A 26,205-nucleotide genomic window follows, 5' to 3' on the forward strand; every position below is an offset into this window, starting at 1 on the left:
GCTGGCTATTATATATGTCTTAATACATGTCTGGAGGGGATGTACAAGTACAAATCACAGACAGTATATAAAGTATTTAAAAATACCCCCACCCAAACCATCTAAAACATGAAAATTCTTCTTACATGTTAATGTCAGTGATAATCTGCCAGACAATAGACATAAATGTCAATTAATGTACACTGTCCCTATAACTTCAAACTCTATAAATAAAATAACAATCCAGCCACATTATGTATGTTTTTCCTAACCATTTTTGACAATTAAGAGGTTTACATTTCCCTCCAAGCATAAAACAAGTATGGATGTTCCTCCTCTCAGTCGTTAGACATGCAGTTGGTGTTTCACTTAGCTTAAATTTACACCAGATGCCTGTGTTACAACAGGACAATATGACAGGCATTTATTGTAGGATGTAAAGCCATCATCGCCACCATATGGCCAAACTGCTGCAGAGACACAACCGTTTTTCACAGACACACACACAGACACACAATATGGCACTGTGTACTACATGACCAGAGAGTCAGATTTCTTGACAGATATACCTGCAATACCTGAGCTACAGAGGGATCTGTTGGGACGCAAGGGGCAAATGAGTCACCTACCTTCATACAAAAGTCTTAAATATTAAAGGTGGTTGTATGGAGGGATGTGATTTATGGATTTATTTTATACTATAATAACCTCAGATGGTGGACTGCTCAGGGTAATTTTGTTTTGTGACTGGATTTCAAATGCTGTAACATGAAAGTACCACTGGAAACCCTGGCACGTAGTAGACTGAGTGTGGTTTTTTAGGTTTTGACAGAGTTTATTTTAGGAAGGGCAAATAGCAATAAGTTGAATCCAAATGTTATTGTATATATATGCATTTTAGACATTTATTGCATGAGGTCAGCTCCTTAGAAATGTTGTGTTTCTTTTCATTTCATGTTTCTTTTTGATATTTTGTTTTTCATCTGATATCTAGTTCATCTTTTTTGACAGTTATTTCCCCCCGTGACTGTAGCAGGTTGATTTATTTATATATAACTTCAGATTGACTTAAAATCATTTTTTCGGCAGCCTACAAGGTTTACTAGGTTTTGACTTGGAGAAGATCTGACAAACTGTTTCACACATTTAAAAGTATATTTTTGTAATGAAAAAAGGCATCCATCTGAGCGGTATTGGGAGTATTCTGAATTTTATGTATTTTGCATTGTTGTGAGTTTCCTGCAGGGACTCTGATCTCCCCTCACAGTCCAATGATAGAGGGATGGACTCCAGCCCCACATGACCCATTAACAGGAACAAGCATGTAACAGAGTGCACTCATAAAAACAGACTGCATGAGAGATAAACATGTAAATGTGAATTTTTCTATCTTTATGACCCTCTGAGGAAATCGTATGTGTGAGTATTTGCATGCTGTAATGGTAATGTCACCTAGAGATTGTGCACACTGTTTCTGATTTTAAATCATTTTATTCGAACAAATTGAATTAACCTTAATTATTGTTTTTATCCACATTACACCTGCATATGCAGATACTGAACTTATTCAGGTGTTATTGCTTATTTGGCCATTGATGTTGATTGATTTGTGCAATTATAAATTATTGTTTTTCCAACTGACATTGTAAGTGGGATACAAGGGTAATAGTTTGCTATCTAAGATTTCTTCCCACAACACAGAATCCGATTTTGTCTTTTAATTGGATTGTAGTGATTAATTGACAGTTAATGTTATTTCAAGGCTTTTTCACTTAACGGGATAATGTGCTTGTCTTAGATGTCTTAGAGCCTCTTTTCATCACTTGAAGTCAACTCATTTATAACTCTAAATTTATCATAGTCTAATCACATCTCTCTGTTTACACTTCCACCGCTTCATTGAAAGCAGTAATTAATTATTCCTATTTGTGACAGTGGAGCTGTCTTGGTTTTGAAATCAATGTATTATTCAAGGATCATCTCACACAAATTCGCTGACATGACATATTACTCACTAACACAACTGCGCCTTATTATTACAAAACCACTCTCTCTCTCTTGCACCTGTTAATTAAGTTAATTGCAGGTAAAGTTACTTGTGCTTTTATGAATCATAAGATGACCAATGCCTGTTGTCTCCCACACAAAATGCACTCTAAAAAAATTAAGCCAAATACACATTATAGGACATTTTATTCGGTTGGAGCAGAAACATCGTCTCCATGGAGATCATCCCTCTTCTCAACCCATGATCTGAAAAAGCAAGGACAAATGAATCATTATGTAAATTTATCTTCTAGGATCCCAAAAACATAAATAGACATGTATTTGTAAGAATGAATGAATGTATAAAAAAATATACTATGAAATCTTCTAGTTACTGCATGTAGTGGGATTTAGTGAGCTATGCTGTAACTCAAACCCTGCATAAATTACATTGTGAATTTTTTTGTAAACATTTGATTTTAATACTGACGCCGTTCATCCAGCTGATGTAGGCGGAGGCACGGGTGAAGACGGTGGGCTTCCTGTAAGCATTGCAGCCAGAGGAGGACACAAAGCTAGTCACGCCGTGGACAACCCACCGGCCGTTGACACTGCAGTTCAGGGGGCCACCAGAGTCACCCTGGATTCAGAGAAAACACATGACAGACAAACCTCAAGGCCAAGTATTCATATCTTTTTAACAGATTTAGGAGCAAATGCCCCATTTTCTAATGCACTTAACTTGTTCCCACTTGCTTCTCATATCTGCTTCTAATCTCAGAAAGCCTCAAGCAAGTCTTTGCAGAATATGAACTTGCGAGACTTTGACACTTTGTGCAGCTTAAGCACTAGCCTGGATCATTGTAACTGACTTATGCCCCTGCTGATGCAGCAAGTAATCCCGCATGTGTCCTCCAAAATATTTTTCTTGACAGGAAGGGGTCAGCCCTCAACTCAGTGGGAGACATTCAATTTTACTCTGTCATGGTGGAGTGGGACTCCAGTTCTGACAAGTTATGTTCAGTGTTTCTCCCGGTCTGCTCGTATCCAAACATCATTCTATCTGTCCTAATCTTACTGTGACACTGTGGTTTGCGAGACAACTGGAGGAACTGGGTTCAAAATCTGAGCTGGGAAGAATCTGCTGCTGACACAGGCACCCTTAATAACCTGTTGGAAGCTGTAACTAATTTCTTTATAATTGTTTCATAAATCAGTTTATAATGTTTTATAGATCTGTTATAAGCCATTACCAGTACAAATCTTGGTTTGCCAGGTTGAGGAATATCACTTAGGCCAGCATTCATCCTTCCTATTTTGTAAAAAATCGTGTTATAATGCTTTATAAGCTGTTACTAAATGGACACAACCTGCAACCAAAACCTTTTCCCTCATTAATGGCTTATAACTGCTTTATAAAGCTTTGTTATATCATTAGTAAAGCCATTAGTTACAACTTATAAACACTTTACAAAGGTAGAAAGTAGAACTGAAAGAGTTGTCATGGTCCAGGGATGCTATTGTGCATATTCTGCCTTACTGTCAATCAAGGGTAACTCCACCAATTTCACTTAACAAAGTCTGCTTACATATCTTAGGGAGTACTACTGCATATGTGGAAAAAGCTGTATAAAGCCTTTTGTGGCTCCAGAGGGAGCTGAGCAAAGTCTGATAAATTGCTTTAAGTGATGTCACTGGAGTCACTATCGGTTGAGGCTGAAGACTAAAAGTCTGAGAAATGAAAAATATGGGGTTGTGGAGTTGGAAAGAAAAAAGCTTACCAGACCTCTGTTGCCCGCTCCTCATCTCTGCTTGAAACTCAAAGCCGAGCTGAGTGAGGGCATGCACAGTCCTTTCTAAAACCTCATAGTCTTACCTGGCAACCAGACTCGCTGCCACCACCAGCACAGACCATGGAGTCCTTCACAGTGCTGCCCCACCATCCATAGCTGGAGCAGGTCCTGTGATCAACAACAGGCAGGTAGGCCTGCTTCAACTTGGCAGACAGCTGACCTCCAGCTGGGGATGACACGAGAAACCCATCATACAACTGTGATAAAGCCTAGCAGGATCATACACTGCTATACCTTTAAAATGCTCACAGATTACTTTCTTACGGTATTTAAGTACTGAACTGAATACTGGGTTTTATTGTCAGACTCACTCTGGGTGCGACCCCATCCACTGATGTAGCAGGGGTTGTTGTTGGGCAGAATCTGACCAGAGGGAGGCAGGGCGCCGAGCTGGACGTAGGAGTTGAGAGAAGCATCAGAGGACAGACGCAGGAGAGCAATGTCCCACCTGAGGGTCACAACCAACATGTCCTCAAGTCAGTGAGTATTACATCTTTTCCCCGGACTCATAAAAGCACATTGTAACAAAACCCAAAAATATGTCATTTGCAGTATTTTATAGCAGAGCAAAGCAGCAAGTCTTCACATTTGTAGAATCATTTTCTGTTTCAGTTTTAGTTATGTGTTATATTGTATGATTGGACGAGTTTTCAAAATCTATGTTCATAGTAAGTCTAGTAAGGTCAGCATTTATTATTTTTTTTGTATATAATTCTATTAAGAAATGTAGTATTTTTTAGTAATATACAAAATGAAATATCTACATAATGTGGCTGTTATATCAAATAATACATAGCAAAAAAAAAAAAAGCCTTCTGGCATTACTTTTATTTGTTTACAAATGTCTAAATGCATTCTGTTTTTATAATATGTGATGTACACCCATTAGGATTTGTTATTTTAATATGCAGAAGTGGGTCAAAACATGACCAGTAACCACTTACCCTCCAGCAACGTTGTTGGAGTTCCAGTTGGGGTGGACGTAGACGCGGCTCACACTCATGTACTGCTCTTTGCCTTCGTGGGAGTTAATGTCGTGATCTCCAAGAACAACACGCCAAGTCCTGGACCTGTGGACGTTCAAAACATGAAGATTTTTATTCTTCCACTCATATTTATCTTGTCTTGCAGTGAGACCTCTCTCCAGATATCTTTTAAAAATCAATATTTTACATGGGATCTAGATTCTGGGGGGAATTGTAGATTTTATTTAACAGTTAATGTTGGATTAAAACAGATGACTGAAATACAACATTCCCAGTCAAATTTAAATCAAAGATGGCTATGTAAAAGCTCAGGAGCTATTCTGTTTCTATTCTATTCTATTAAAAAAGACTCCCACCTGTCCACACAGTGAGCAGCGGTCATGACCCATCCTCTCCTGATCAGGGTTCCTCCACAGGTGTGGTAGAAGCTGCTGCCAGATTTGTACTGAAGAGAGATCTAATGAAACAACAGAGAGCATTACAACTCCAATAAACTGAACTGTTTAAAATGTTTTGCCAAATGCCTCCAGGCAGAATTCCAGACATGGAAAGATGCTTACAGGCACCACAGGCACACTCTTAAATGCCCCCTTTAAACTTTGTGGATGAGTGTATTTGGAATATATGTTTTTGTTTTAACAAATCTGATATACATGGCCATAGAGCAGTGGTGGAAAGAAACTAAAATACATTTACAATATATTTACTTAATTTAAGTACTGTACTTACTTACAATTTTGAGGCACTTGTACTTTACATGAGTTTTTTAAAAAAAAAAAACATTTATTTCTAGGGAAAAAGCTCATTCTAAAGTGACAAAACACAATGATGTTTATTTTCAGGTGATTAGACACTAATGAAAACCTAACTATGAATATTATATTCCACTTCTGCCAATAGATCCTCCTAAATGTTTCACACTGGACCTTTAAGTACACTTTTTTTTTTTTTTTTTTTTTTGTGTTGTACGGTGTCCTCGAGTGCCCAGAGAGGCGCCTCTAATAATTTAATGTATTATTATTATTATTACTTTGTTTGTAATACTTATTACTTACTTTTATTTAAGTAGAATTTTTGTACTGAGTACTGAGTATTTTCACATTGTGTTATTGCTATTTTTACTTAAGCAAAGGATCTTAGCATCACTTCCACCACTGTTGTAGAGTCAAACAAATCAAACTGTACCTGCCAGGGCCAGGAGTGGGCACCGGCAATCTCGCCTCCCACAACTCTCTCCTCAACACTGTCATCCTCCAGGTACCTGGGCTGGGGCTCCAGCTCAGCCAGCACTGAGCAGAGCAGAGACAGAGGAAACATTACAGTGTCAGACATCAAGTATGCATGTGTGTTAGGAGTGTGTGTGTGTGTGTGTGTGTGTGTGTGTGTGTGTGTGTGTGTGTGTGTGTGTGTGTGTGTGTGTGTGTGTGTGTGTGTGTGTGCAATATGTCAAAGACTCTTACCGAGGGCTGCAAGAGAGGTCAATACAAGAAACCTGAACATGTTTGCAGTCTCCTGAAACTTTCCGCACTGGAGACTTCCACCCACTACTCTTTTATACCCTAAGGGCCCCATCTGCTGATAGTGTGTGTGTGTGTGTGTGTGTGTGTGTGTGTGTGTGTGTGTGTGTGTGTGTGTGTGTGTGTGTGTACACATGTCCACCTGTGTCTGTCTCACAGTTATCACTACAGTGGGGGACGGAGGGATTCATATGTGGAATAGCTGACTCAGCGACTGAATCAATTTTTTCCACTTGTATTGGCCTCGAGAATCAGTTATGAGATATTCCTATACTGTAGGTTTATTTTTTCATTACTAAACCCTTACAATATATGTTGTAGTAAACACATTTTTCACTGTAGATACTGCATGTACAGAGGAAATGCTTCTTTGAGTTTTTACTCGTGTTTTAATCACATTCACACTGAATGGTGTACAAGACTTCTATATCATTATCACCTCACATCAGCCTTAGTTACCATCTTTAGAGACAAGTTCACTCGTTCCCATGGTAGAGAGGGTCTCCACGTACACACCCACACACATTCTGACATTATCTGCAAGTGCACCCCTGCAGTGAAAACCCATCTTCAAATGCATTTTACCTTGCACAGTCAGTGTGTATGACTTTGTTCTCTTTCTGGCTCGTCTGGAAAGGCAACTACAGGCAACCAACTACTGAGATTTGTCAGAAACACAGTGATGAAGTACTCAAAGGAAGATTATCCCCACAGTGTCTGGGGGTGATTATGCATTTTAGTTGCGCAGACAGTATGCGATTTTAATTTGGCTGAAAGTGCATTTAAATATATATTCATGTTTGAGTAGAACATGTATTTTAACACTAACTGGAGAGGCCAGCAACACAAACTTAGTTTAAAAACTTTGTAATGGTTTCAAACATTATGGACGTGTATGTGGGATTGTGCAGTATTGATGTGCTATTTAGCGCCATCAATACTGCACATTAACATTTTTTATATATTGATGTTGATCCTCAAAGATAAATACATGTATGGCTGCTTTCATCTTTTTGACCTGGATATTAGGTATAATGTCATGAACTGATTTTTCTTAACGTTTGACTTGAAGTCATGCTGCAGATTTACGTTTATAAACTGACTGTGCATTATAGATGCTAAACTGTTATGTGTAATGTGTAGACGATCAGTTTGTAGAGCATATACAGTAAAGTAGGCGTGTGGACTGTCGGAGTGGCAAAGGCAAAAAAATACGTAGGAAGGGCACTTATAATTTTTTCTTGCACATTGGGTCAGTGTAGATGGCATCCAAGAGGGCTTTGAAAGGACCTCAGACTCATCAGCCAGTGTCTAATCAAGCACAGAAATTCTCTTTCCGGTCCAAGCTGCTGCAAAGTCAACAACAGGCTGTTTCAGCTTGTTGACAGGTGAGCTCCAGCTATGCAGAAGGTAGAGGGGAACATGTAGAGAGCTACTGTAATGGGAATATGATGTGTGTTGCAGGTTGTTGAATAATATAGATTTAGATCAGTGTTTAAAGCTTACAGTAACAACCCCGAGGCTACGGTACCGTTTTCCACTTCAAGCCTTTGATAAGTATTCATGAGGTGTTAGTATTATAACTCTGTGTGTCCCAGTATTGGCGGTGTACGGTAATGGCTGCTGCAGCACAGGATTTGGTTTAAGAGACATGGACAATTTCTGACATATACTTGCTCAGGTATCAGTGGCTAAATTTCTTCATAATAATAATGTTGTTGTTATTCCATTGATAAATATATATGGAATTAAACTAGATTCTGGGACCTTTGTTTTAGGCAACAGAAACAATATTGAGTTTTATTTTACCAGCAGTGTGCCTGTATTACGGAGGCTTCAGGATGTATACATGATCAACAATGCTGTTCTCTATTGCTCTACACATCCCGGAGCCGCTGAGCAACACTTTAACATGCTGTATGATCTGAGCTCTGTTATTTGCTTTTCTCTAACAAGAGTGCAGCAGGTTAGCAGTGCAGACATGACCTTTATAAAGATTTTTTGTGCATGTGACTCACTGCAAACTGCTCTCTCACAATAAGACATACTGTTTGTAAAAGGAATAGACATTTTAGGAAATACACTTATTCTCTGTCATGTCAGTGGAGTAAAATTGTAGCTGCTACCTATAACAGCGAAACAGTGAAACAGCTTGCCTGGATCTATTCAAACAGAACCAAATCCACCTTACAGCACATCCAACACTCATTAATTAATATTTTTTTATCTTGTTTGTTTAATCTGAAGAGTAGAAACTACAATTCACTATTTTATAGGGCACCAGTATATTTCTGTCTTCACTGTTTTGCCTATTTTGTTTCTTTGAATTAAATTTCTTTAAAATTAGTGTGTGCATCTTAACTTGTATTTGTTGTGCAACACCGTAATGTGCCATAAAAATGTTTATGATTTCAAATATCTTCATTTGGGGGCTTTTCCAAGCAAATATTGATATATGTGATTGTTTGCAATTAAGCATATATTTCTTCCACTTCTAAAAGTTTCAATGCCACCCTCTGGCCACCACATCAATATTTCTCTACATCCACTACTGGCTATATGTGAGAAACTTGTGAGTGTATATTTAGTGTGTAGAGCACACTGTAGTGGGAAATCTCTTTATTTCAATTCTAAAACGTCTTGCCAGAAACATCCACTACAGCAATACCATAACAACAAAAAATATAGCTGGGAGGATGTAACTAATACCTCCACATGAATAACAGTCACTATAACCTCCCCCCAGGCCCTGCTTTAAACTGTTTCAAGGTTGAAATTAAATATTCAATAAAATAAGCTTTAACATATTTCACATCAAAAAAAGTCTGAAGAAAAGAGGGAGTGCATGTGCTCATGGAGAACCAGTTAAAAGGATATACGACAAGCGCTATGACTTTCCTCTGTCCCAACAGTCAGTCAGTCTATATTTCCATTCTGATTATAGCACAGCTGCAGCATGTGTGTGGTTCCCATATGGTGACTTATCATTCATCTAATACCCTCCATTAGTGCCTCAGTGCTCACTGCAGCCATTTGCTTCTAAAATGCCACAAAACCCCCAGAGAGGCAATGGAAAGGGTAACACAAACCTTCTATTTATTAAACACCAGGCTGACCAGTTTTATCTGACAAATTTCTGGTGGTAGCTAAAAGAGGACAAGAGTCTAATTTGAAAAATAACAAGAATCATATTAAAGGACAGGCCAAGCAAAAGACGAAAGGCTTTAATGAAAGTCAGCATTTACTCAAGACTGCTGGCTGTCAGGACTCAGAATCAGATCAAATTTGTATTATGTCTGAAAGTGTTGTGTCCCCGGTACAGCCGCTCAGTGTGCTGTCTGCTCATCTCTGTATTTGTCCCATTTCTGTCACACGGTCAACTTGCTGACAATGCTGCACCGAACAGGAAAATGACAAATGTAAAGTTTTGGAAGGCCTGATTGGACAGGTGTTCATCTGCATTTCAGGGTTTATCTTGACGTTGGTTAATGATACATTATCTATTCGTAAGTGTCATAATGTGAGATGTCATTACCAGTGAAATGTTCAAAAATGATCACTCAACACTAATAAATGCAGAAAATTATACAATTAGAAAAAATCTAAAACACACATATTAATTATGAATGAAGTTTATTTGTAGTAGATTTGACCAGGAAAATTATTGCAGATGGGGAACAAGCTCAATTTAGAGTTGTTCCTGTAGCAAAAAGAAAGGTTTAAGGATTGTCCATGACCTGCAAGAAGAAAATTATATCTATCAGTATTTTAATGACTTGACTTTGACAGATGAGTCTTTAAACTGTTACTTCCTGACCAAGTTCATCCATGTGATGTAGGCAGACACGCGGGTGAAGACAGTGGGCTTCTGGGGTGCATTGCATCCCATACCAGACACAAAGCTGGCTATGCCATGGACATACCAACTGTTGTCAATTCTGCAGCTGAGAGGGCCACCAAAGTCACCCTGTGATGAAACAAACTGTTGGTTATACAGACACACAGCAATAAATACAGTTCTTTTCTTACTTGTAGTCTTCTGTAGTAACAAGCTTTGGGGAAGTATTGGCTGATATTCTGGGGCCGAGCTGGGATGTGCTTCTCTATTGCAGCCTCACTTTGTGACACTTATCATGGGGGTGGGGGTGTACTAAAAATATATTTTTAATGCACAACTCTCAATCTCAAAAACCCATCTTAATAGTCACTTACCACCATTTTTTATAAATGATTATAAAGTAGTTAACTTCTTGCACTGAATTGTACTTGAATCCATAAAAAACTACAAATGAGAAATACCATAGAAGCAATCATAAAAAAGTAGAACAACAAACATCTATTTGAGTATGAGTAATATCTGTTTGAACAGGTGTATTATTAGGTGTTATACAGATTTAAACTGATATTATGATGTGATGTGTTTTGTATTCGCCCACAGTGGGTCATGGGATTGATTGAGGTTTGGTAAAGTTCAGCAGATTTGATAAGCTGCTGGTAAACAACAGGATGGATTTTCTTTTTTTATTTCAGGAGGTATAATCATGAGTGTGCTCAGTTTCGAAATCAGTCTATTTGTAGTGTCTTCATATTTTCCACGTCACCACACTCACGTTGCATCCTGACTGTGCACCTCCTCCGGCACAGATCATGGTGGTCTTGACGGTGCTGCCCCACCAGCCGGAGCTGGTGCAGGTCTCGTGGTCGACGACAGGAAGGTAGGCCTGCCTCATTCTTGTAGGCATTGCTCCACCAGCTGAAGGTGCACAGAACAGAAAACAAACATGTACAGGGAAAATAAGATGACTGCGCACTTTACAGTCAGAATCATGAGTGTGTGGGAGTTGCATCTGACTCACTGGAGGTGCGGCCATATCCAGTGATGTAGCAGGGGCTGTTATGGAGCAGGATCTCACCCAAAGGAGGCAGAGAGGCCAGCCTCACGTAACGGGTCAGTGAGGCCTCAGACGACAGCCTCAACAGGGCAATATCATTACTTAAGGTTAAAGAATGTAATTTAATCAAAACATAATATCTTCCTTTGGAATGAGCATCACCAGAAATGCCATAATTTCATTCAAAGGCAGTTAACCATATCAAATCCATCAAACTCTCATGTAAAACACTGTAAAAGTAAGACTCAAAACCTCTGAGAAACTAAGATGTTAAGACAAATAACATAAGAAATAAGAAATGTTTACCTAAAATGTTTGCTGTATGTGGACTATCAGAATTGGACAGAATGCAATAACATACAGACCCACCCAGAGGAGATGCTGTTATTGTTCCATTCAGGATGGATATAAACATTGATGACACTCCTGAATTGCTCTGTTCCGTCGCTGTTGTGCAGGATAAGATCACCGAGGACCACGCGCAAAGAGCTGGAACTGTTTTAGCTTGGATTAGTGTACTTGTTTCCACAGTAAAACATTATAAGAGAGGTAAGACACAAAGAAAGGAAACAGAAAACACATATTGGTGCACAAAACCAGTATCTTAAAATAAAGGATTGGGCATATAACAGCTACTGTGCAGTACATCAGATTAGAATAATAGAAGGTTTACAATATTAATTGTGTCTCTTACCTGTACATACAGTGAGCAGCGGTCATGACCCACCCTCTCCTGATCAGTGTTCCTCCGCAGAAATGATGATAGGAGCCATCTGAGTAGTACTGGAGAGAGACCTGAAGCAAAAGTCACAAAATAGTCTTACCAATAAAAAGTATTTTTTTCCTTCTAATAAAGAAAGAAAAAAGGAAAGTTCTCAAATCAATTATTTTTAAGTATCTTCATGATGAACACATACTTGAAGCAGATTATAAGTTTAAAAAAAATTGTACATTTGTAAATTAAAAACATAAAGATTATTTATTTTTCATGATTTACAGGCAGGGCCATTCCCAGATTTTTCCTGACTGGGGTGGCACAAGTGGGGCACTGACTTATGCAAAGGATGGCAGGAAGTATGTGTCTCAGCTTTCCATACATTCACAATTCATGCAATTCCAACAAAGGGGAGACTCGTGGGTATCCATAGAACCCATTGTCATTCAGATATCTTGAGGTCAGAGGTAAAGGGATCCCTCTGAAAATTACCATGCCAGTTTTGCATACTTCCCTCTTGACCTCTCAAAATAATAGTTTGACCTTTTTGGGAAATATGCTTCTCTTTCTTGCCGAGAGAAGATCAATACCTCTCATGTCTGTATGCTAATATGAGGCTACAGCCAACAGCCAGTCAGCTTAGTTTAGCATGATGACTAGAAACAGCCAGCATGGTTCTATTCTCATTATAAGTGTTTAATCTGCTCAAAAACCAAAGTGTGATAGCTAATTTTGTTGCTTTCAGGCAGCTCAGGCCAGTTTTTTCCTCCAGTTTCCAACTAAACTAACCAGCTGCCAGTTGTACATAGCTTCATTTTTCATTTCTCATTTTTCATTTTTCATTTATTTGCAACTCAGGACCATGATCACATGGTATGGAGCAAACAAAATGTACTGTAATAACAAGCACACGGCATCCAACAAATGTTACTTTAACAAAGGAAGGACATAATAACAATAATTTAAACATAGATGGGTGGTTTAAACAATACGTGGGCAAATAGCTTTTTCTGTTTTTCATTATGGTTATGTTACGTTAAATTTAAAATATGATTCTTGTACAATAATTGTCATTGCAGAGGTTGCAGATTATATTGTTTCTATCCAGCCCTTTATATCTTCCAATGACCAATCACTCTAAAATTACAAATAGTCTGCCTGTACTTTTGGTTTTCAAACAAAGATAAAGCTCTTGTTTGAATTGTACATAAATATCAGATGATGTCATGCTTCTGAGCTCACTTTGCCTCTGCATGAACTAATCTCTCAACCTCTGTTCAACAGTTTCAACCAGCTGATGTTGTCTCACTTTTGTGTGAGACAGAGATAAGACAAACCACAGTCATCCATCTGCATAACCTGCAGGACCCATGGTGACTCATATACGCCCTTATTTTGCAGGCTCAGCAAATAGCATAAATAAATAAAAAATGCCAAACTACTAATTTTGTAGCTTAATTCTCCTGTAGATAACATAAGAAAGGCTGTCAGAAATATGTTCCAGGTCTTAGAAACCAATCTGGAACATGAGTTGCCCCAAGTATTGGTTTTTGGTTCCTTCTACTACCTGTATTTTATGGAAAAGGAACTTGCACTTACACAACCTTTTTATTCATGTTCTGTCTGGCTGTGTGATAGTGTACCTGCCAAGGCCAGGAGCTGTGATGAGGCACCTCTTCACCTCCCACAACTCTTCCTGCAGTGCTGCTCTGCATGCCACCGGACTGAAGCTCCAGCTCAGCCAGCACTGAGGTACAGAGGAAACCCATTCAAAACACCATCTTAACAGCCCCCTTGTGTTGATTGTATCTAATGCATTTTCTAAGTTCCTACGTGAGAAAATTAGCATTTGTCAGCGGTACATTATTTAAAGTACAGCCTTGATTTTTCTTACCTGTGGCTGTGAGTGTGGTGAACAGTAGAAACACCAGCATGTCTGCAGCGTCTTGACATTTCCAAAAGCATGTTTCATTCTTTTATACCCTGAGCTGACCTTCATTTGATGTGGACCCTCTGCTGAGCTTGGCAGTGGTCAGAAAGGCACCTGTGGTCCGTCTCAGACTTTATCACAGTTTATGATAGTGTGTTGCCACATAACACTGGATTTACTGAAACATAAAAACTGTTTCTAAGAATCGTTAACAGTCTTGAAATGCGAACATTTATTTTCACAGTCTGTGGCCACACTTTGGTATGCTATTTTTGGGCGTCCTTTATACATGCTTTGTCGCAGAGTAGGAGGATAGTTTGACGTCTGAAGCAAAAGAAATGCGACCTTCATAATGGCAAACATCACTGTGGTTGCATAAACTGTCTGATGAGAAATTAGTCATCACTCAAAGTTTTAATGAAGTTTATTTTTGGTAGAAAGAGACCAGGCAAATGAGGAAGTACAGCAGGTCAAAACATGGCCATGTGCAGTCTCTGTCTTTGTGTGTTGCCACATGGATGAGTGTTCTGTTTACATCATGATCTGGAAAACAGGAGAAGCAAGTAATGATAACAGATAGAGTCATTAAATTCCATTAAATCCATACCTATACTAGCATTCCTGTAATGATGAGGAGTTTTTATAGTTTATTCTATGACATAAGATTGATAAACATATCACTAATACTGACCGAGTCCATCCATTCAATGTAGGCAGAGACACGTGTGAAGACGGTGGGCTTCTTGGGAGTGTTACATCCCATACCAGACACAAAGCTGGCAATACCATGGACATAGTATTTTCCATTAACCATGCAGTTCAGAGGGCCACCAGAGTCACCCTGAAAGGAGATTAAAGAAAGCATCTTCAGTATCATGGACACAATGATTCAATGGTGGATATAAAACAACACATCAATTTATCACACTAACACTTCATTGGAATTCAAGTAATAAAGCGCATCTAAGTCCAAGTCAAATAAGTCCCTTTTAATAGGATTTTGATATAGCTCTAGCAACTGAGTGTACAACTTTTCCAAATTTCTTTTTCAGGAGGAGACTTACATTGCATCCAGCCTCAGCAGCACCACCACCACACACCATGCTGTTCTTAACAGTGCTGCCCCACCAGCCACTGCTGGAGCAGGTCTTGTAGTCGACCAGAGGAAGGTAGGCCTGCTTCAGCTGAGCAGACAGGCTGCCACCAGCTAGGCAAGGTGAAATTGGAATGGTAAGATACACTGAGCTTTGCAGAAAATACTCAGCCATGGCACTGAAACCAACTGGTGCCCAGAGGGATCATGCAATCAACTCACTAGAAGTGCGTCCCCATCCAGTGATGTAGCAGAGGTTGTTGTGGGGCAGAATCTGGCCAGAGGGAGGCAGAGAGCCCAGCTGGACGTAGGTGTTCAGGGTAGCCTCAGAGGACAGACGCAGCAGAGCAATGTCAAATCTGAGGTGGAGATTCATGGATCAAACAGGAGGAACCAAAAATAACTTATATAACAAAAAAACTAGAATCCTGGGGAGGACATTTTGTCTGAGAATTCACACTTTTTCCCAAACATATCTGAGAAATGAGAGAGATTGATTCCCTTCAAAACATTATAACTTATCTAAAAATCTTTAACAGATAGTTCTCTTTTAAAATCATCAAACCCGTGTGGCTTGAAGTTCCTTAAGAACGTATGTGTGTAAGAGAAAATGCAAACCTCACCCAGCAGACACTCTGTTGGAGTTCCATCCAGGATGGATGTAAACCTGGCCGACACTAATGATCTGCTCTCTGCCGTTGGACTTGTAGAGGTCATGTTCGCCGAGAACAACGCGCCACGTCCTACTGCTGCAATGTTTTAAAAAAAAAAGGGAAAAGCAAAGAGAAACACGATACAGGTTAACAATCAATGATTAGATAAAGCTGTGTCTAAAATGACTAACTGCAAGTAAACTAATGTCAAAAGACCACAACACACCAATAAATGACTTTTGATTCCCTTGTCTGGAGACTTTTCTTTCTCTTAAATCAAATAAATTAATCCCCATGGTATGTGACAGATATAAATGAGGCTGTGAGAAGTTTCCTCATACGGGTGACATTTAGAAACACTGAAATAAATCATACCTTGGTATTGTAATAAAAGTGGGCTATGGATATTCAAGTCAAAGTAATCTAAAATGGCCCACGAATACACCTAAACTCAGCCAGTGAATAGCCATTCTGTGTTCTAGTTAATCATTATGTTACCTGTCCACACAGTGAGCAGCTGTCATAACCCAGCCTCTCTCAATCAGGGTTCCTCCGCATGTGTGGTAGTAGTTGCTGCCAGATCTGTACTGAAGAGAGATCTAATGGGGGGAGAAAAGAGTTCTGTAAATGTAATTCCTAAATGTGATATAATGTGAAGTCATTTTGTGCTGAAACAGTGTATTTTTCAGTAGATTACCTGCCAGGGCCAAGAGTTGGGTCTGGCCACCTCACCTCCCACGACTCTTTCAAAGCTGTCCTCCAGGTACCTGGGCTGGGGCTCCAGCTCAGCCAGCACTGGTTAAAAACATGAAAAACAGTGGTCACCATTTATAAATGGTTTCCCAGAAGCTTCATAAAATTATTCGCTTCCAACACAAAGAAAGAGAAAACAAGAAATGAGGGCAGCGAGAGTGTACAGGCAGAGCAGTGTATCTGGAGCTCCGGCGTGTTGACTAAACTAAAAATGAGTGACTGACTGGATGACAGAAAGAGTGACTGACTTATAGGGAGTGAGAGAGTGAATGAGACAGAAAGAGATAAAAAATGAATGGTTATACAGCACAGTGTCATTTTCTTACCCAAGGCTGCGAGACTTGTCAACACCAAAAACCTGAGCATGTCTGCAGTACGTCAGAATGTTCCTACAAGGAATGGATGCTTCCCTCCTTCTTTTATACCTCAACTCGACCTTTGCCGGTGCGGAAAAGTGTGGCTGTTCTTTTCCCCTGTGACAAAAGCAAAGTAAGCACCTGTGGTCTGTCACACAGTGTTATCAGTCAGTTACCACACACCTCCTGCTTTGACCAGTAGAAAACTGTCCACAATGAAGAATGACACGTAGACTGACAAGTATATCACCGGATGACATGAGTCACTGTGATTCAGAGGATTTAAAAGGGTATTTATCATGTTTGATAAAGTCAGCCACATCTATTTTGGGCATGGATTCATGGGAAAAACACTTTTTTGTCAGGGGTCCCTGAGGCGGAGAAGTGTAATGATGGCTAGCCAACCTTATGGCTGCATGAACCATCTAATATGAAGATATATGGATTGATGCCTTTATCACCCAAAGTTTCCAAAATAGTCTTTCACTGTATTTTGTACATCCAAATAGTTTTTGTTGTTACTCTCTAATATAAAACCTTAAAGTGAATTATCTGATGTAATAGAGTGCAAGTATTTGTGAATATGTACGTTGCAAAATAATCACGTGTCCATTTGAAACAGCATGAATTATGAAGTAAGCATGGGAAAATGTGTTTGTCATCTCTTGTCTCAAATGGCTTTCTGAGAGGAAGGAAGAAAAAGAAAACAAAGCAATGTGCGAACATGCAAGCAATTTGTAATAGCATACAACAAAGGTATTTTTAAAAAGGGGAAAAATATGACATTCTGTTTTTCTTGACTTCAGATGAACAGTAGATTAGACATTTTAGTAGAATTATTATTGTTATTACTACGTCTGACTTGTAAAAGAGATTTCAATCTCAATGTGACATCCTTCTTAAATAAAGGTTTTATATATATATGTGTGTGTATATATTTAAACTTTATGATGTTTTTAGTCATTTTCATTTTATTCATAAAATATAGAGCACTTTATGGACAGAAGACAAGGTGTAAATCACTTTGACTGGTACTTACCATAGGATTACAGCTCACCACTAGATGGTGCTAAAAACTAACAAACACACAGAATCTCTACAGACACACAGACATTATAAAGGCACCAGAGACCGACAGATGACATGTAGTCCTGGGATTTCCATTTCATCACCCAAATCTTCATACAAGTCAATTTTAAATACATATTTTAATGTAGTACTACACTGATATATAAAAAAAAAAAAATTTGAAGACAAAGTCAAAATCTACTTTCATCTACATTCCCAAATGAAAAGATATAAATCCAGTGTGAGAACTGACTTGAAGAAGATTTCTCTCCTACTTTGCCCTGACCTCTTTGACATTGAAGAGTTATATTGTAGATAGATTACTTGATTCACGCATAGTAAGCCTCGAAGTAAAATATTATTAATACTTTTTAAAAGCCATTTACTTGTTCTTAACTGGTCACGCTGATATTTCCAACAATAGGTTTCTGGACAATGGGAAGGCCTCTGATGTGTCTGTCTTTTATGAAACAGACCTTAATTAGACAGAAAGTCATTAAGACTGTGTGGATTTTGGATTATTGCCTTATCAGGCTATTAAAGAGATAGCCATGCTGACTGGTAATTGAGCTGGCCCCACGACCCACAGGGAAAAGGTCCTAATGCTTCAAGACTTCCTGATCAACAGGGGCTCCACAATTTTGCTATTTTCTCATAGAGCGTCTTCGTCCCCTCCAAACTCCTCATGTACCCCTGCACCACCCCAACCTTTTCTTACAGAAGCATAAATCAAATGGGGAGATCAAAGACAGGAAGTGCTGGGGATGTGTTAATTAAAGATGTTTGCTCTTGATACAGCTTCCCCTCGTTAATGAATAGTCGATTTGGTTCCCATAAAGATGTCTCACACACACGGGCAGGAAATTGAGGTTCAAAAAAAAAATTAATGGGATGCACTGATTGGGTCTCTGATAGACAGTCGGGTAGGGTTATCACAGAGTTATCACAGAACTGCTGATTATGTCAATGTGACACTATTTGAGAAGCTCAAACTGTTGCCAGAGCTAAAAGATTTAAACTCCATTAATTTTAGGAACAACCATTACTGTTAGTGTACTGTCATTCATTCCAGCAAATTCTGTTATTAGTGTGATGTTGTTACCATCAGGAATCCAGAACTTGCTGTGAGGCAAACAAGTTTTTAAAGCAGTATTAATTGATTTTGGCCACTTGGGGGCAGCAGAACAAGCTGTTACACAACACTCACATATTATCACCTTATAAAGTTGATACGGTGAACCTAATGGCAAACTGTTGCCCAGTGGGTTTATCAGAGCCTTTTTTAACTGCTGCCTGCTAGAAACAAGGTTGATGAGCTCAAGGGGACTAGTAAAGTTCCAGGCAGTCCAACCAAAACACGAAGGAGCCAGTTCATGTTACACAGTTCAGGTGATGAATTGTTATCAGAAATATAATGATAAGTGTAGCTTTAATCTGACATCAGCTGCACAATTTTGATTTATAAAGAGCAGAATAAGCTATTATTGCAAACCTATTATTTTGTATTTTCAGTGACCTAAGTTCAACAAAAAGGAAATGTTCAATAATAAGCCAGCTGTTTTTCGTAAGGCCTCTTCATTGTTACATCGGTCGCTTACAAAACGATCCGTTCTTTCGCTTTCTTTCTTCATGGGCGACAATTGCACAACAGTCATTGTCGAAGAAAACAACAAATATCCTGAGACTTAAAGGTCCAACAAAAGGCCCTTTGTTCACAGCACTCTTACCCTTAATGAACATTTTTCATTTCACCAAGCAAATCCACAAACACAAAATGTCTACAGATAATAAATATGGGGTGAGGTTGAATAATAAAACCTTCAACAATTTCAACACCAGAATAAGATGACAATAACAAAAGGTTAATAAGGACATTTAGATGTTAACAAAAATGCTAAGATTTTCATTGAAATGCACTCTAGAAATTGTTACCTCTCCTTTCATCAATTAATCTAGGCACTAATTTACATACAGTCTACAGGGACTGACAGTGTATTAGTCCTTTTCCCTGCTGGCTGAGGAAATGTGTAGGGATGCATCAATGCTGCCATGCGTCCTGCTGGTTGACAGCAGCGAAACTGATCCACTGGCCTGTTTGCAACCTTTAATTGCAATTATACCACAGTGAAAACAATCAATACATCCTCCCACTACCCCCCACCCTCTCCTGCTCTCTCTTCCTCACCACCTCACTTTCTCTCTCATGTTTCTTTCCTCCTCCTTCTTTCAGTCTGCTTCTTTCTACAGGCCTATATACTGCAAGTAGTAAAAACGTGCTATATAGGCTATGAGAAGATGTGGTTTGTTGGGGGCAGGGATGAGGTGGTGTTAACTAACGTGCTGCTGGAGAAAGATGATCTGCTGCGGCTACGAGTGCCTGATTGATCCTGTGGAGTACTGTTCATCCATCTGCGTCCTCCTGCGGCTGCTGCTGCTTTCACCTCTAGCTGCTTGCCTGTTCCCTCTGCACGGTTCCCTCTCTGCCCTGATCTCAGCTGCCGCCGTGCTGCCGGGTCCTGGCCCTCAGTTGCAGCAGTGATAGGGTCTGCTGGAGTGGAAAAGGAGGCTGCTACTGTAAGCTTCCCTCACTGAGTGATAGAGTGAGGAGGAAGGTGATTTAAAACATACCACGTTGCTTCATCCTTTGTGTGACCACACACAGGATGTTGAGCTGGACCATTCAAGGACCTTCAGGATCAGTACTCTCACTTAAACTGGACAATTCCCGCTAGGAATTAACAATCCAATCCAAATAAATTAAATTAACTTTAGTATGAACTGTGAATAAAATATTTAGAATGTGATACAGTAGGTAAAAAGCAGCATGTATAGTGATATAGGTGTTGCATAGAAATCTAATTAAAACAACCACATGCAACAGTGAGGGTAGCTTGTGCAGCTGTTTTGTCAAGCATGTTTTTATTGCGTTGCACATTTATACCTGTCACTGGCTGTCAACATAATTATTCCCAGAGGGAAAAGGGAGAAAATAACTATATGTCAATTAGCACAGTTTAACAGAGAGAGCAGTCAGTCAGTCAGTTTAAATAAGTGCGCTGTGATAACAGTAACTCGTTCATTTGAAGACTAATGTGTCACTGCATGAATTCCTTCACACCATTAACAAGATTTTTTTTTTCACAATATAATAAACCGTCAAAGGTAACGTATGAATCAGCTATGTTACAGTGAGGAAATAATGTGGTGAAATTAGGCTGTGTGATGTCCGAAGATGATTTTAACAACACAGTTCTGACGTTAAGCAAACCTCTGATTTCCAAATCTATTGTGTATTCAGTCAATCATTTTTTACCACTGACAATTGGAAGTACAGAAAGACAGAGAGTGCAATCTCAGAGCTTCGCTGGTCTGTGCAATATTACTTTCATGCATAAATACTGTCTAAACTATAAGTGGAAGTTAGAAAGGAGAAAATGAACTTGGACCTCAATCATTTTGAATATTCAAAGGAAATGAACTTGAATGGTGAGTGTATGGATGTCCACAGTGGTCTTCTGGCTCATGTATATAATGCATATACACAAAAGACCTTTGTACTTAAAAGATTTGGATTTATATTGCAGAATGAGGAGTGTTTAACTTTCTAGCATGGTGCAGGATGCAAGAAGGTTTTTTTTTACTGATATACTCAGATATTTTGTCTAGTTTCACTAAAAATAGATCCACTCTTAAGAGTAGTGGAGGGCTTTACTCAGCTCTTCCCTCTGTATTTCATTCTGTCTTACAGACCTAACAATATGAGTTAATGCTATTGATTGGGGCCCATGTGCCCAGCCAGCCGCTTGGTAAATCATAAAAAGGAGTCTCAAAATGTCTATATCAAGAATATTCCCCATGTTATCCTTTAGAAATGCCTTTGAGCAAAAAAACAGCAGGTACTTGATTAATTTTACTGAAAAAGTTCCCAAGCATTTCACATGTGTGATTTTAAGTCCGGACTTGAAAATCAATTCAAAATTAAACTAAAATCAATATGAACTCCTTCATTCACAATAAGTATCCCTATAAGCACTCTTCGTGGTCAGCTATAAAAAGTAATTGCTGGCAATTTAATTTTCAATTATCTCTTCAATGAAAACTAATTCCTTTCATGACTAGGTGCCCATTTTGCTAAGCCCATATCTCATACATGCAGTGGCACAATACAATTTACTTCCTGCCTTCCTCTCAAGTACAGCAGAATACTGTGCAGCAGACCACCAATGAAATAAGAGACGGAGACAAAGAGGGGGTGTGGGGGGGTTAGAGCGAGGCCTGCATGTGAATATTTAATTAGTTGTTAATGAAAAGAAGTCATTAGGATTAATTCCTCCTTAAGGCTAATTTAAATGTTCTTTTCCACTTCTCATGAGAGTAGAAGTCTGTGTGCAAGGGACTGAGGTAGAGTCCCTATGCTGGCCCTTAATGGGGCTTCAGCTGTGGACAATAGCCAATCATTCAACTGTGTAGCAGTGATGAGCTCACAAGTCATTGCCATATCCACAATTAGCAGCAATTCTGGGCAGCTTGTTTTGCTCATGAAAAATATAAAGAAGTAGTGTAATCATTAGCTTACCGTCTAACATACATAATGTGAATGTAGCTGTGTTGTTCTAGACGTCAGCGGTGAAAGAGGATCTGCCTGCAAGCCAAAATACTTGCAACAGCACATTAACTGAAACATTTCACTGGTTTTGCCTGGCGCCTCGATTTGTTAAAATGTCAACACAGTAAGTATAAAATAAGTGTAAAGGTCTCGCATTACTAGCTCTCCAAATATCTCATGACGCTCATCTCGGATCGAGCCCGAGGCTGTAAGCGCACAAAGTTTGTGGATGATGATTCTAAAACTTTTCTTCCAGGGGCTGAGAATCAATCTTGCAGCAGAGAAACCTGATGCTGTATTGAACTGGAGACACAGATGAATAACCCATGTTGAGACACAATCAACCACTCTAAGAGAGGTAGAAATACCAGTGGTGAGATGACACTATACCTCCTGACCCACAAATTGCATTCCACCATGTCCTTCATCCAGGCTTGAAATATAATGGCTAGGCCTTTTTAGTAATAGCTCCTGTAGACTTAGTCACTGAATAAACTTGAAAATCAAAGTGAAACCTGACTCTGTCATTTTGTGTGCAAAGGCATTCTGCAGGTATTTTAGGTATTTAAGAGCCTGACCTGGCAATTGCCTACATGAAAAATAGACACATGGAGGGTTGTAAACTTTCTCCTGAGCATTAGCCTGGCATGATTTGCTCTCAAAACATGTGGCAGGCACATTATAAGAGGGCCAGTGGAGTATAGAAGCAGTGTGTAGTGCTTACAAAGTTGAACATGCCGAAGTATAACATCACTTGAAGGAGAAGGCATCTTGGTGAGAGCTGTTGCACGACTGTGGGTATCGAGGCTTCCTGCTGATGGATTCCCCTGCTTGTCGATAAAGGCGTCCTTGACTGATAATGATCATTGCCCACTAGGATAGTATGCATTTGTCTGTGCTGGAACCTGCAGATACTCATTATTAGATCTAATGACCATCTGTCTATGAAGACCTTGTCTGTCACCTTCTGATGATGTCATCCTCTGGACTAGGGCCAAGACAACAGCTCCAGGTTTTACGTGTGAGCTGGAAAAAGACTCAAATCATCAGGGTCAAGAGCCTCTTGCTCCCTCTGTGTCCTGCTTGCCCAACGATAACTAAAGAGACTTGTCAATGGGACCCTAGAGTGTATTCATATTCCCTGCCAGCTCCCACTGAGTTGGTTGGCACGACACATAGCCTTGGCCAAAGTAAAAGCCAATCTGCATGGAGTGAGCTGAAAGGAAAAGAGGACACAACGGAGAGGAGAGGAGAGGAATGGAGAGATTGGATAATCATCCCATGTGTGTAAGCCTACTCTCACCACCAGTGAAATTCAAATGGAATATTAAAGGAGTCTCGACCTCACAAAGTGTCACAACTGTTGTTTCCCCATGTGTTAATGTTTTCAGTGCTCTATACAGTATGTAATAATCATAAGAATAAGCTGATTGGTTTGCATCATTTACTTGTTAGCTAATATATACTCACAAGTAATGAGTTAAATGTACTGTCTTTTTTTTTACATAAGCCATTCATATTTGCAATTAACCCTTTTCTTACCCCCACACCTTGATACTGTGCACTTGCAGTGATAATGGTGGAAGATTTACAACATTTTTTTAACAGCTGGTCTTTAATTTCAGCAGGTTTTCAGTCAGAGAATCAGGCTTTTCATTTCTAGTTGACGACTGATGATTTTTTCGACTGAAATGAAGATTATCACTATTGTATTAGCTAAACTCAATGGGAAAGTGGAGTTTTGGGGTAGAAAACAAAACAGAAAAGCAACACATGGATAAGATTTCTGCTTTGTTGTCTGTATTGTATCTTTAAACAATATGGTTACATTTTACAAGAGAAAGGCTTTGGCACTTATCACACAGATTCTTCCAACAAAACACATATTGTCCATAAAAAAGCTTTTTCTACTCAAAACAAGCTTGAATCTAACTGCTTGGATTTGAAAGTTTGGATTTGGCTCCTCTCAGACTCTGAGGTCTGGTACATATGTTGAACCCCAGCAGCTACTGCAGCAAGTATAAAAAGCAGAACACTGGCTGACCATAGCCCCAATTTGAGCTTCTCAAACAGAGTTGCTGGCAACATTAACCATGATAAACATCATAGCTATGATTATGTAACCCCTACAGACTCACACCCCGCTAAGCCTGATGCTGCTAGCCCTGCTACAACACAGGTACCCACACAGTGACTCCAGCTCCACCAGACTCCCTGTCTTTCCAGCAGAGAAATAAAGACCGGCAGTTGCTTCTCATGGCTGGTTAGCTCTGACTGCCAGCTCTACGTCGCTGTACAAGATACACTGAGCGGTGGTCAGTCAGTCTCCCCTGTGTCCCCTCCGCTTCACACACTGTGTGAACACAATTCCACGCCTATTTTTAAAATACGCTGAGAGGGAGGGTTCTGGCACAATTTGAGGGTGTAGTTTCCCTTCAACGTGGTTGCTAGAGTGTGAATGTCCCCAAATCCACTTAAGAGTAGGACTGAGCTGCTATAGTTACCCTGAACTCAATAGCACATCGGCTCCCGCACGGTTCATTTTCCAGGTTTATGTGAATTATTTAACGCAACTTGTAATCACACAAAATTATGTATTAATGTAAACTTGTATGCTTCATTAATCATACGTTGGCCACATGCCAATGTTTGCAGCTCACATGAGTGCAGATAAACACACTAAACTGTGCTAAGTAACGGTTGCTAAGCCATGATTGGACAATCTCGGTTCAGGGAAGGAGTTTAGCAAACGGTCAATTGCAAAAGCCGGTGGTAGTGGTAAAGTGTTCTTTGTGCTGGCCTTCAAAGTACTCACTGGTGTTTGTTTGGCTTCCTTTCATATGTCAAGCTAAAATCTGCTCAGATTCTGAGAGAAGTGATGCACCCATCAGCATGTGCACTTTTTAAGAACTGACCAATCACAGGAGATGCTGTTGACATCATTGTTTACAACAGCAGAAATGGAGAAGAACTCATTACCACCACACACAAAAAATGACTATTTTATGGGAACATAGAGAACTGCTAATATGTATGCTTTTTATAGTAATATGTATGTGTGATAGCATACACAAAGGGCTGTCATTAATGCATTTTGTTGTTCCTAGTCCCTCTCAGTGCTTTTCTGCTTCATGAAAACACCCCTCTTCCCCTCCTCACTCTTATCTGTTGCATTTAGAGGCACATTCACATTCACATTTGTGGTGGTGGCAAGTTCCAAATCTGTGGAAGGTCTCGATTCACACTTTGAGCATGTATTGTACCTTTAAACAACCAAATAATGCACCTTGGAAATAAATAAAAAGGTCAGACTTAATCCATAACTGCTAAAAAAAACCCACTGCAAATATACTCTTACTGAAGCAGATAACTATGTGGTTGTATTTCAACACTACCTTTTACTTAATAATCTGTATAATTATGTAATTATGGAAAACCAGAAGTGCTGCTGGTGTTTTGAAATGTCCTTTGTAAAATAAAGACCTACTTTCACAGTGCAAGTGGATGGACAAGCAGGCTTGGACAGCAGGAAAGTCTAAGCATGGCTGAACCAAAGAGCAGAGAGGCCCACTCATCCAGGCACCTCTGAGGAGCATTACGCATATTTATTTCAGAATAATATAAATGGATAGAAGGAGCCTCTCAGAAAGCGACTCCAGCATCACTGTGGCACTAACAGACGACCATGATATAAGCTAAATCTGGGTAAGCAAACATCCCAGCACCTATCAAAATGCATTTTCAGTAATTTAATATCTGACTGTAATATCAAACCTGTGTGTGTCACTGCCGCAAAATGTCTGCCCAGAATTCACATT

At 39.4% G+C, this 26,205-nt stretch overlaps 3 protein-coding genes across 4 annotated transcripts; all 3 read right to left on the reverse strand.

Annotated features, from left to right (window-relative positions):
• Positions 1-2,155: 2,155 nt before the first annotated feature.
• Positions 2,156-6,340, reverse strand: LOC127372259 (elastase-1-like). The gene is made up of 8 exons (XM_051415789.1): positions 6,265-6,340; positions 5,990-6,093; positions 5,161-5,261; positions 4,763-4,888; positions 4,130-4,266; positions 3,842-3,984; positions 2,456-2,605; positions 2,156-2,232 (listed from the first exon to the last, which is right to left on the reverse strand). Exons 1-8 carry the CDS (start codon positions 6,302-6,304, stop codon positions 2,221-2,223), a joined length of 813 nt encoding a protein of 270 aa, XP_051271749.1. The 5' UTR covers positions 6,305-6,340; the 3' UTR covers positions 2,156-2,220.
• A 3,597-nt stretch (positions 6,341-9,937) lies between these two features.
• Positions 9,938-13,876, reverse strand: LOC127372258 (elastase-1-like). 2 transcript variants are annotated; one of them, XM_051415788.1, is made up of 8 exons: positions 13,823-13,876; positions 13,572-13,675; positions 11,908-12,008; positions 11,583-11,708; positions 11,178-11,293; positions 10,932-11,074; positions 10,139-10,288; positions 9,938-10,058 (listed from the first exon to the last, which is right to left on the reverse strand). In XM_051415788.1, exons 1-8 carry the CDS (start codon positions 13,860-13,862, stop codon positions 10,041-10,043), a joined length of 798 nt encoding a protein of 265 aa, XP_051271748.1. In that variant the 5' UTR covers positions 13,863-13,876; the 3' UTR covers positions 9,938-10,040. The 2 variants fall into 2 exon arrangements, with proteins under 2 accessions (XP_051271748.1, XP_051271747.1); XM_051415787.1 differs by having other exon boundaries at positions 11,178-11,314.
• Positions 13,877-14,264: 388 nt separating this feature from the next.
• On the reverse strand, positions 14,265-16,850 carry LOC127372260 (elastase-1-like). Its single transcript, XM_051415790.1, has 8 exons — positions 16,684-16,850; positions 16,302-16,399; positions 16,103-16,203; positions 15,575-15,700; positions 15,174-15,310; positions 14,923-15,065; positions 14,550-14,699; positions 14,265-14,401 (listed from the first exon to the last, which is right to left on the reverse strand). The coding sequence occupies exons 1-8, from the start codon at positions 16,721-16,723 to the stop codon at positions 14,390-14,392; spliced, it is 807 nt and encodes a 268-aa protein (XP_051271750.1). The 5' UTR covers positions 16,724-16,850; the 3' UTR covers positions 14,265-14,389.
• Between the last annotated feature and the right edge of the window lie 9,355 nt (positions 16,851-26,205).

This window comes from Dicentrarchus labrax, unplaced genomic scaffold, assembly GCF_905237075.1.
Source record: "Dicentrarchus labrax unplaced genomic scaffold, dlabrax2021, whole genome shotgun sequence".
In the NCBI taxonomy this organism is placed as follows: Eukaryota; Metazoa; Chordata; class Actinopteri; family Moronidae; genus Dicentrarchus; species Dicentrarchus labrax.

Bases quoted from the DNA above. Each gene is read 5' to 3' on its own strand.
- LOC127372258 (XM_051415787.1), bottom strand. From the start codon at position 13,862: ATGCTGGTGTTTCTACTGTTCACCACACTCACAGCCACAG. The intron at 12,009-13,571 runs GTACACTATCAC...CTTTTGCTTCAG, and splicing joins ACAGCTCCTGGCCTTGGCAG to GTCTCTCTCCAGTACTACTC. The intron at 11,709-11,907 runs GTAAGAGACACA...AAGCTAAAACAG, and splicing joins GCTGCTCACTGTATGTACAG to TTCCAGCTCTTTGCGCGTGG.
- LOC127372259 (XM_051415789.1), bottom strand. From the start codon at position 6,304: ATGTTCAGGTTTCTTGTATTGACCTCTCTTGCAGCCCTCG. The intron at 5,262-5,989 runs GTACAGTTTGAT...TTGTTTCATTAG, and splicing joins CCCACTCCTGGCCCTGGCAG to ATCTCTCTTCAGTACAAATC. The intron at 4,267-4,762 runs GTAAGTGGTTAC...TGTGACCCTCAG, and splicing joins TCCAACAACGTTGCTGGAGG to GTGGGACATTGCTCTCCTGC.
- LOC127372260 (XM_051415790.1), bottom strand. From the start codon at position 16,723: ATGCTCAGGTTTTTGGTGTTGACAAGTCTCGCAGCCTTGG. The intron at 15,701-16,102 runs GTAACATAATGA...AAAACATTGCAG, and splicing joins GCTGCTCACTGTGTGGACAG to CAGTAGGACGTGGCGCGTTG. The intron at 15,066-15,173 runs GTGAGTTGATTG...CACCTTGCCTAG, and splicing joins TGGATGGGGACGCACTTCTA to CTGGTGGCAGCCTGTCTGCT.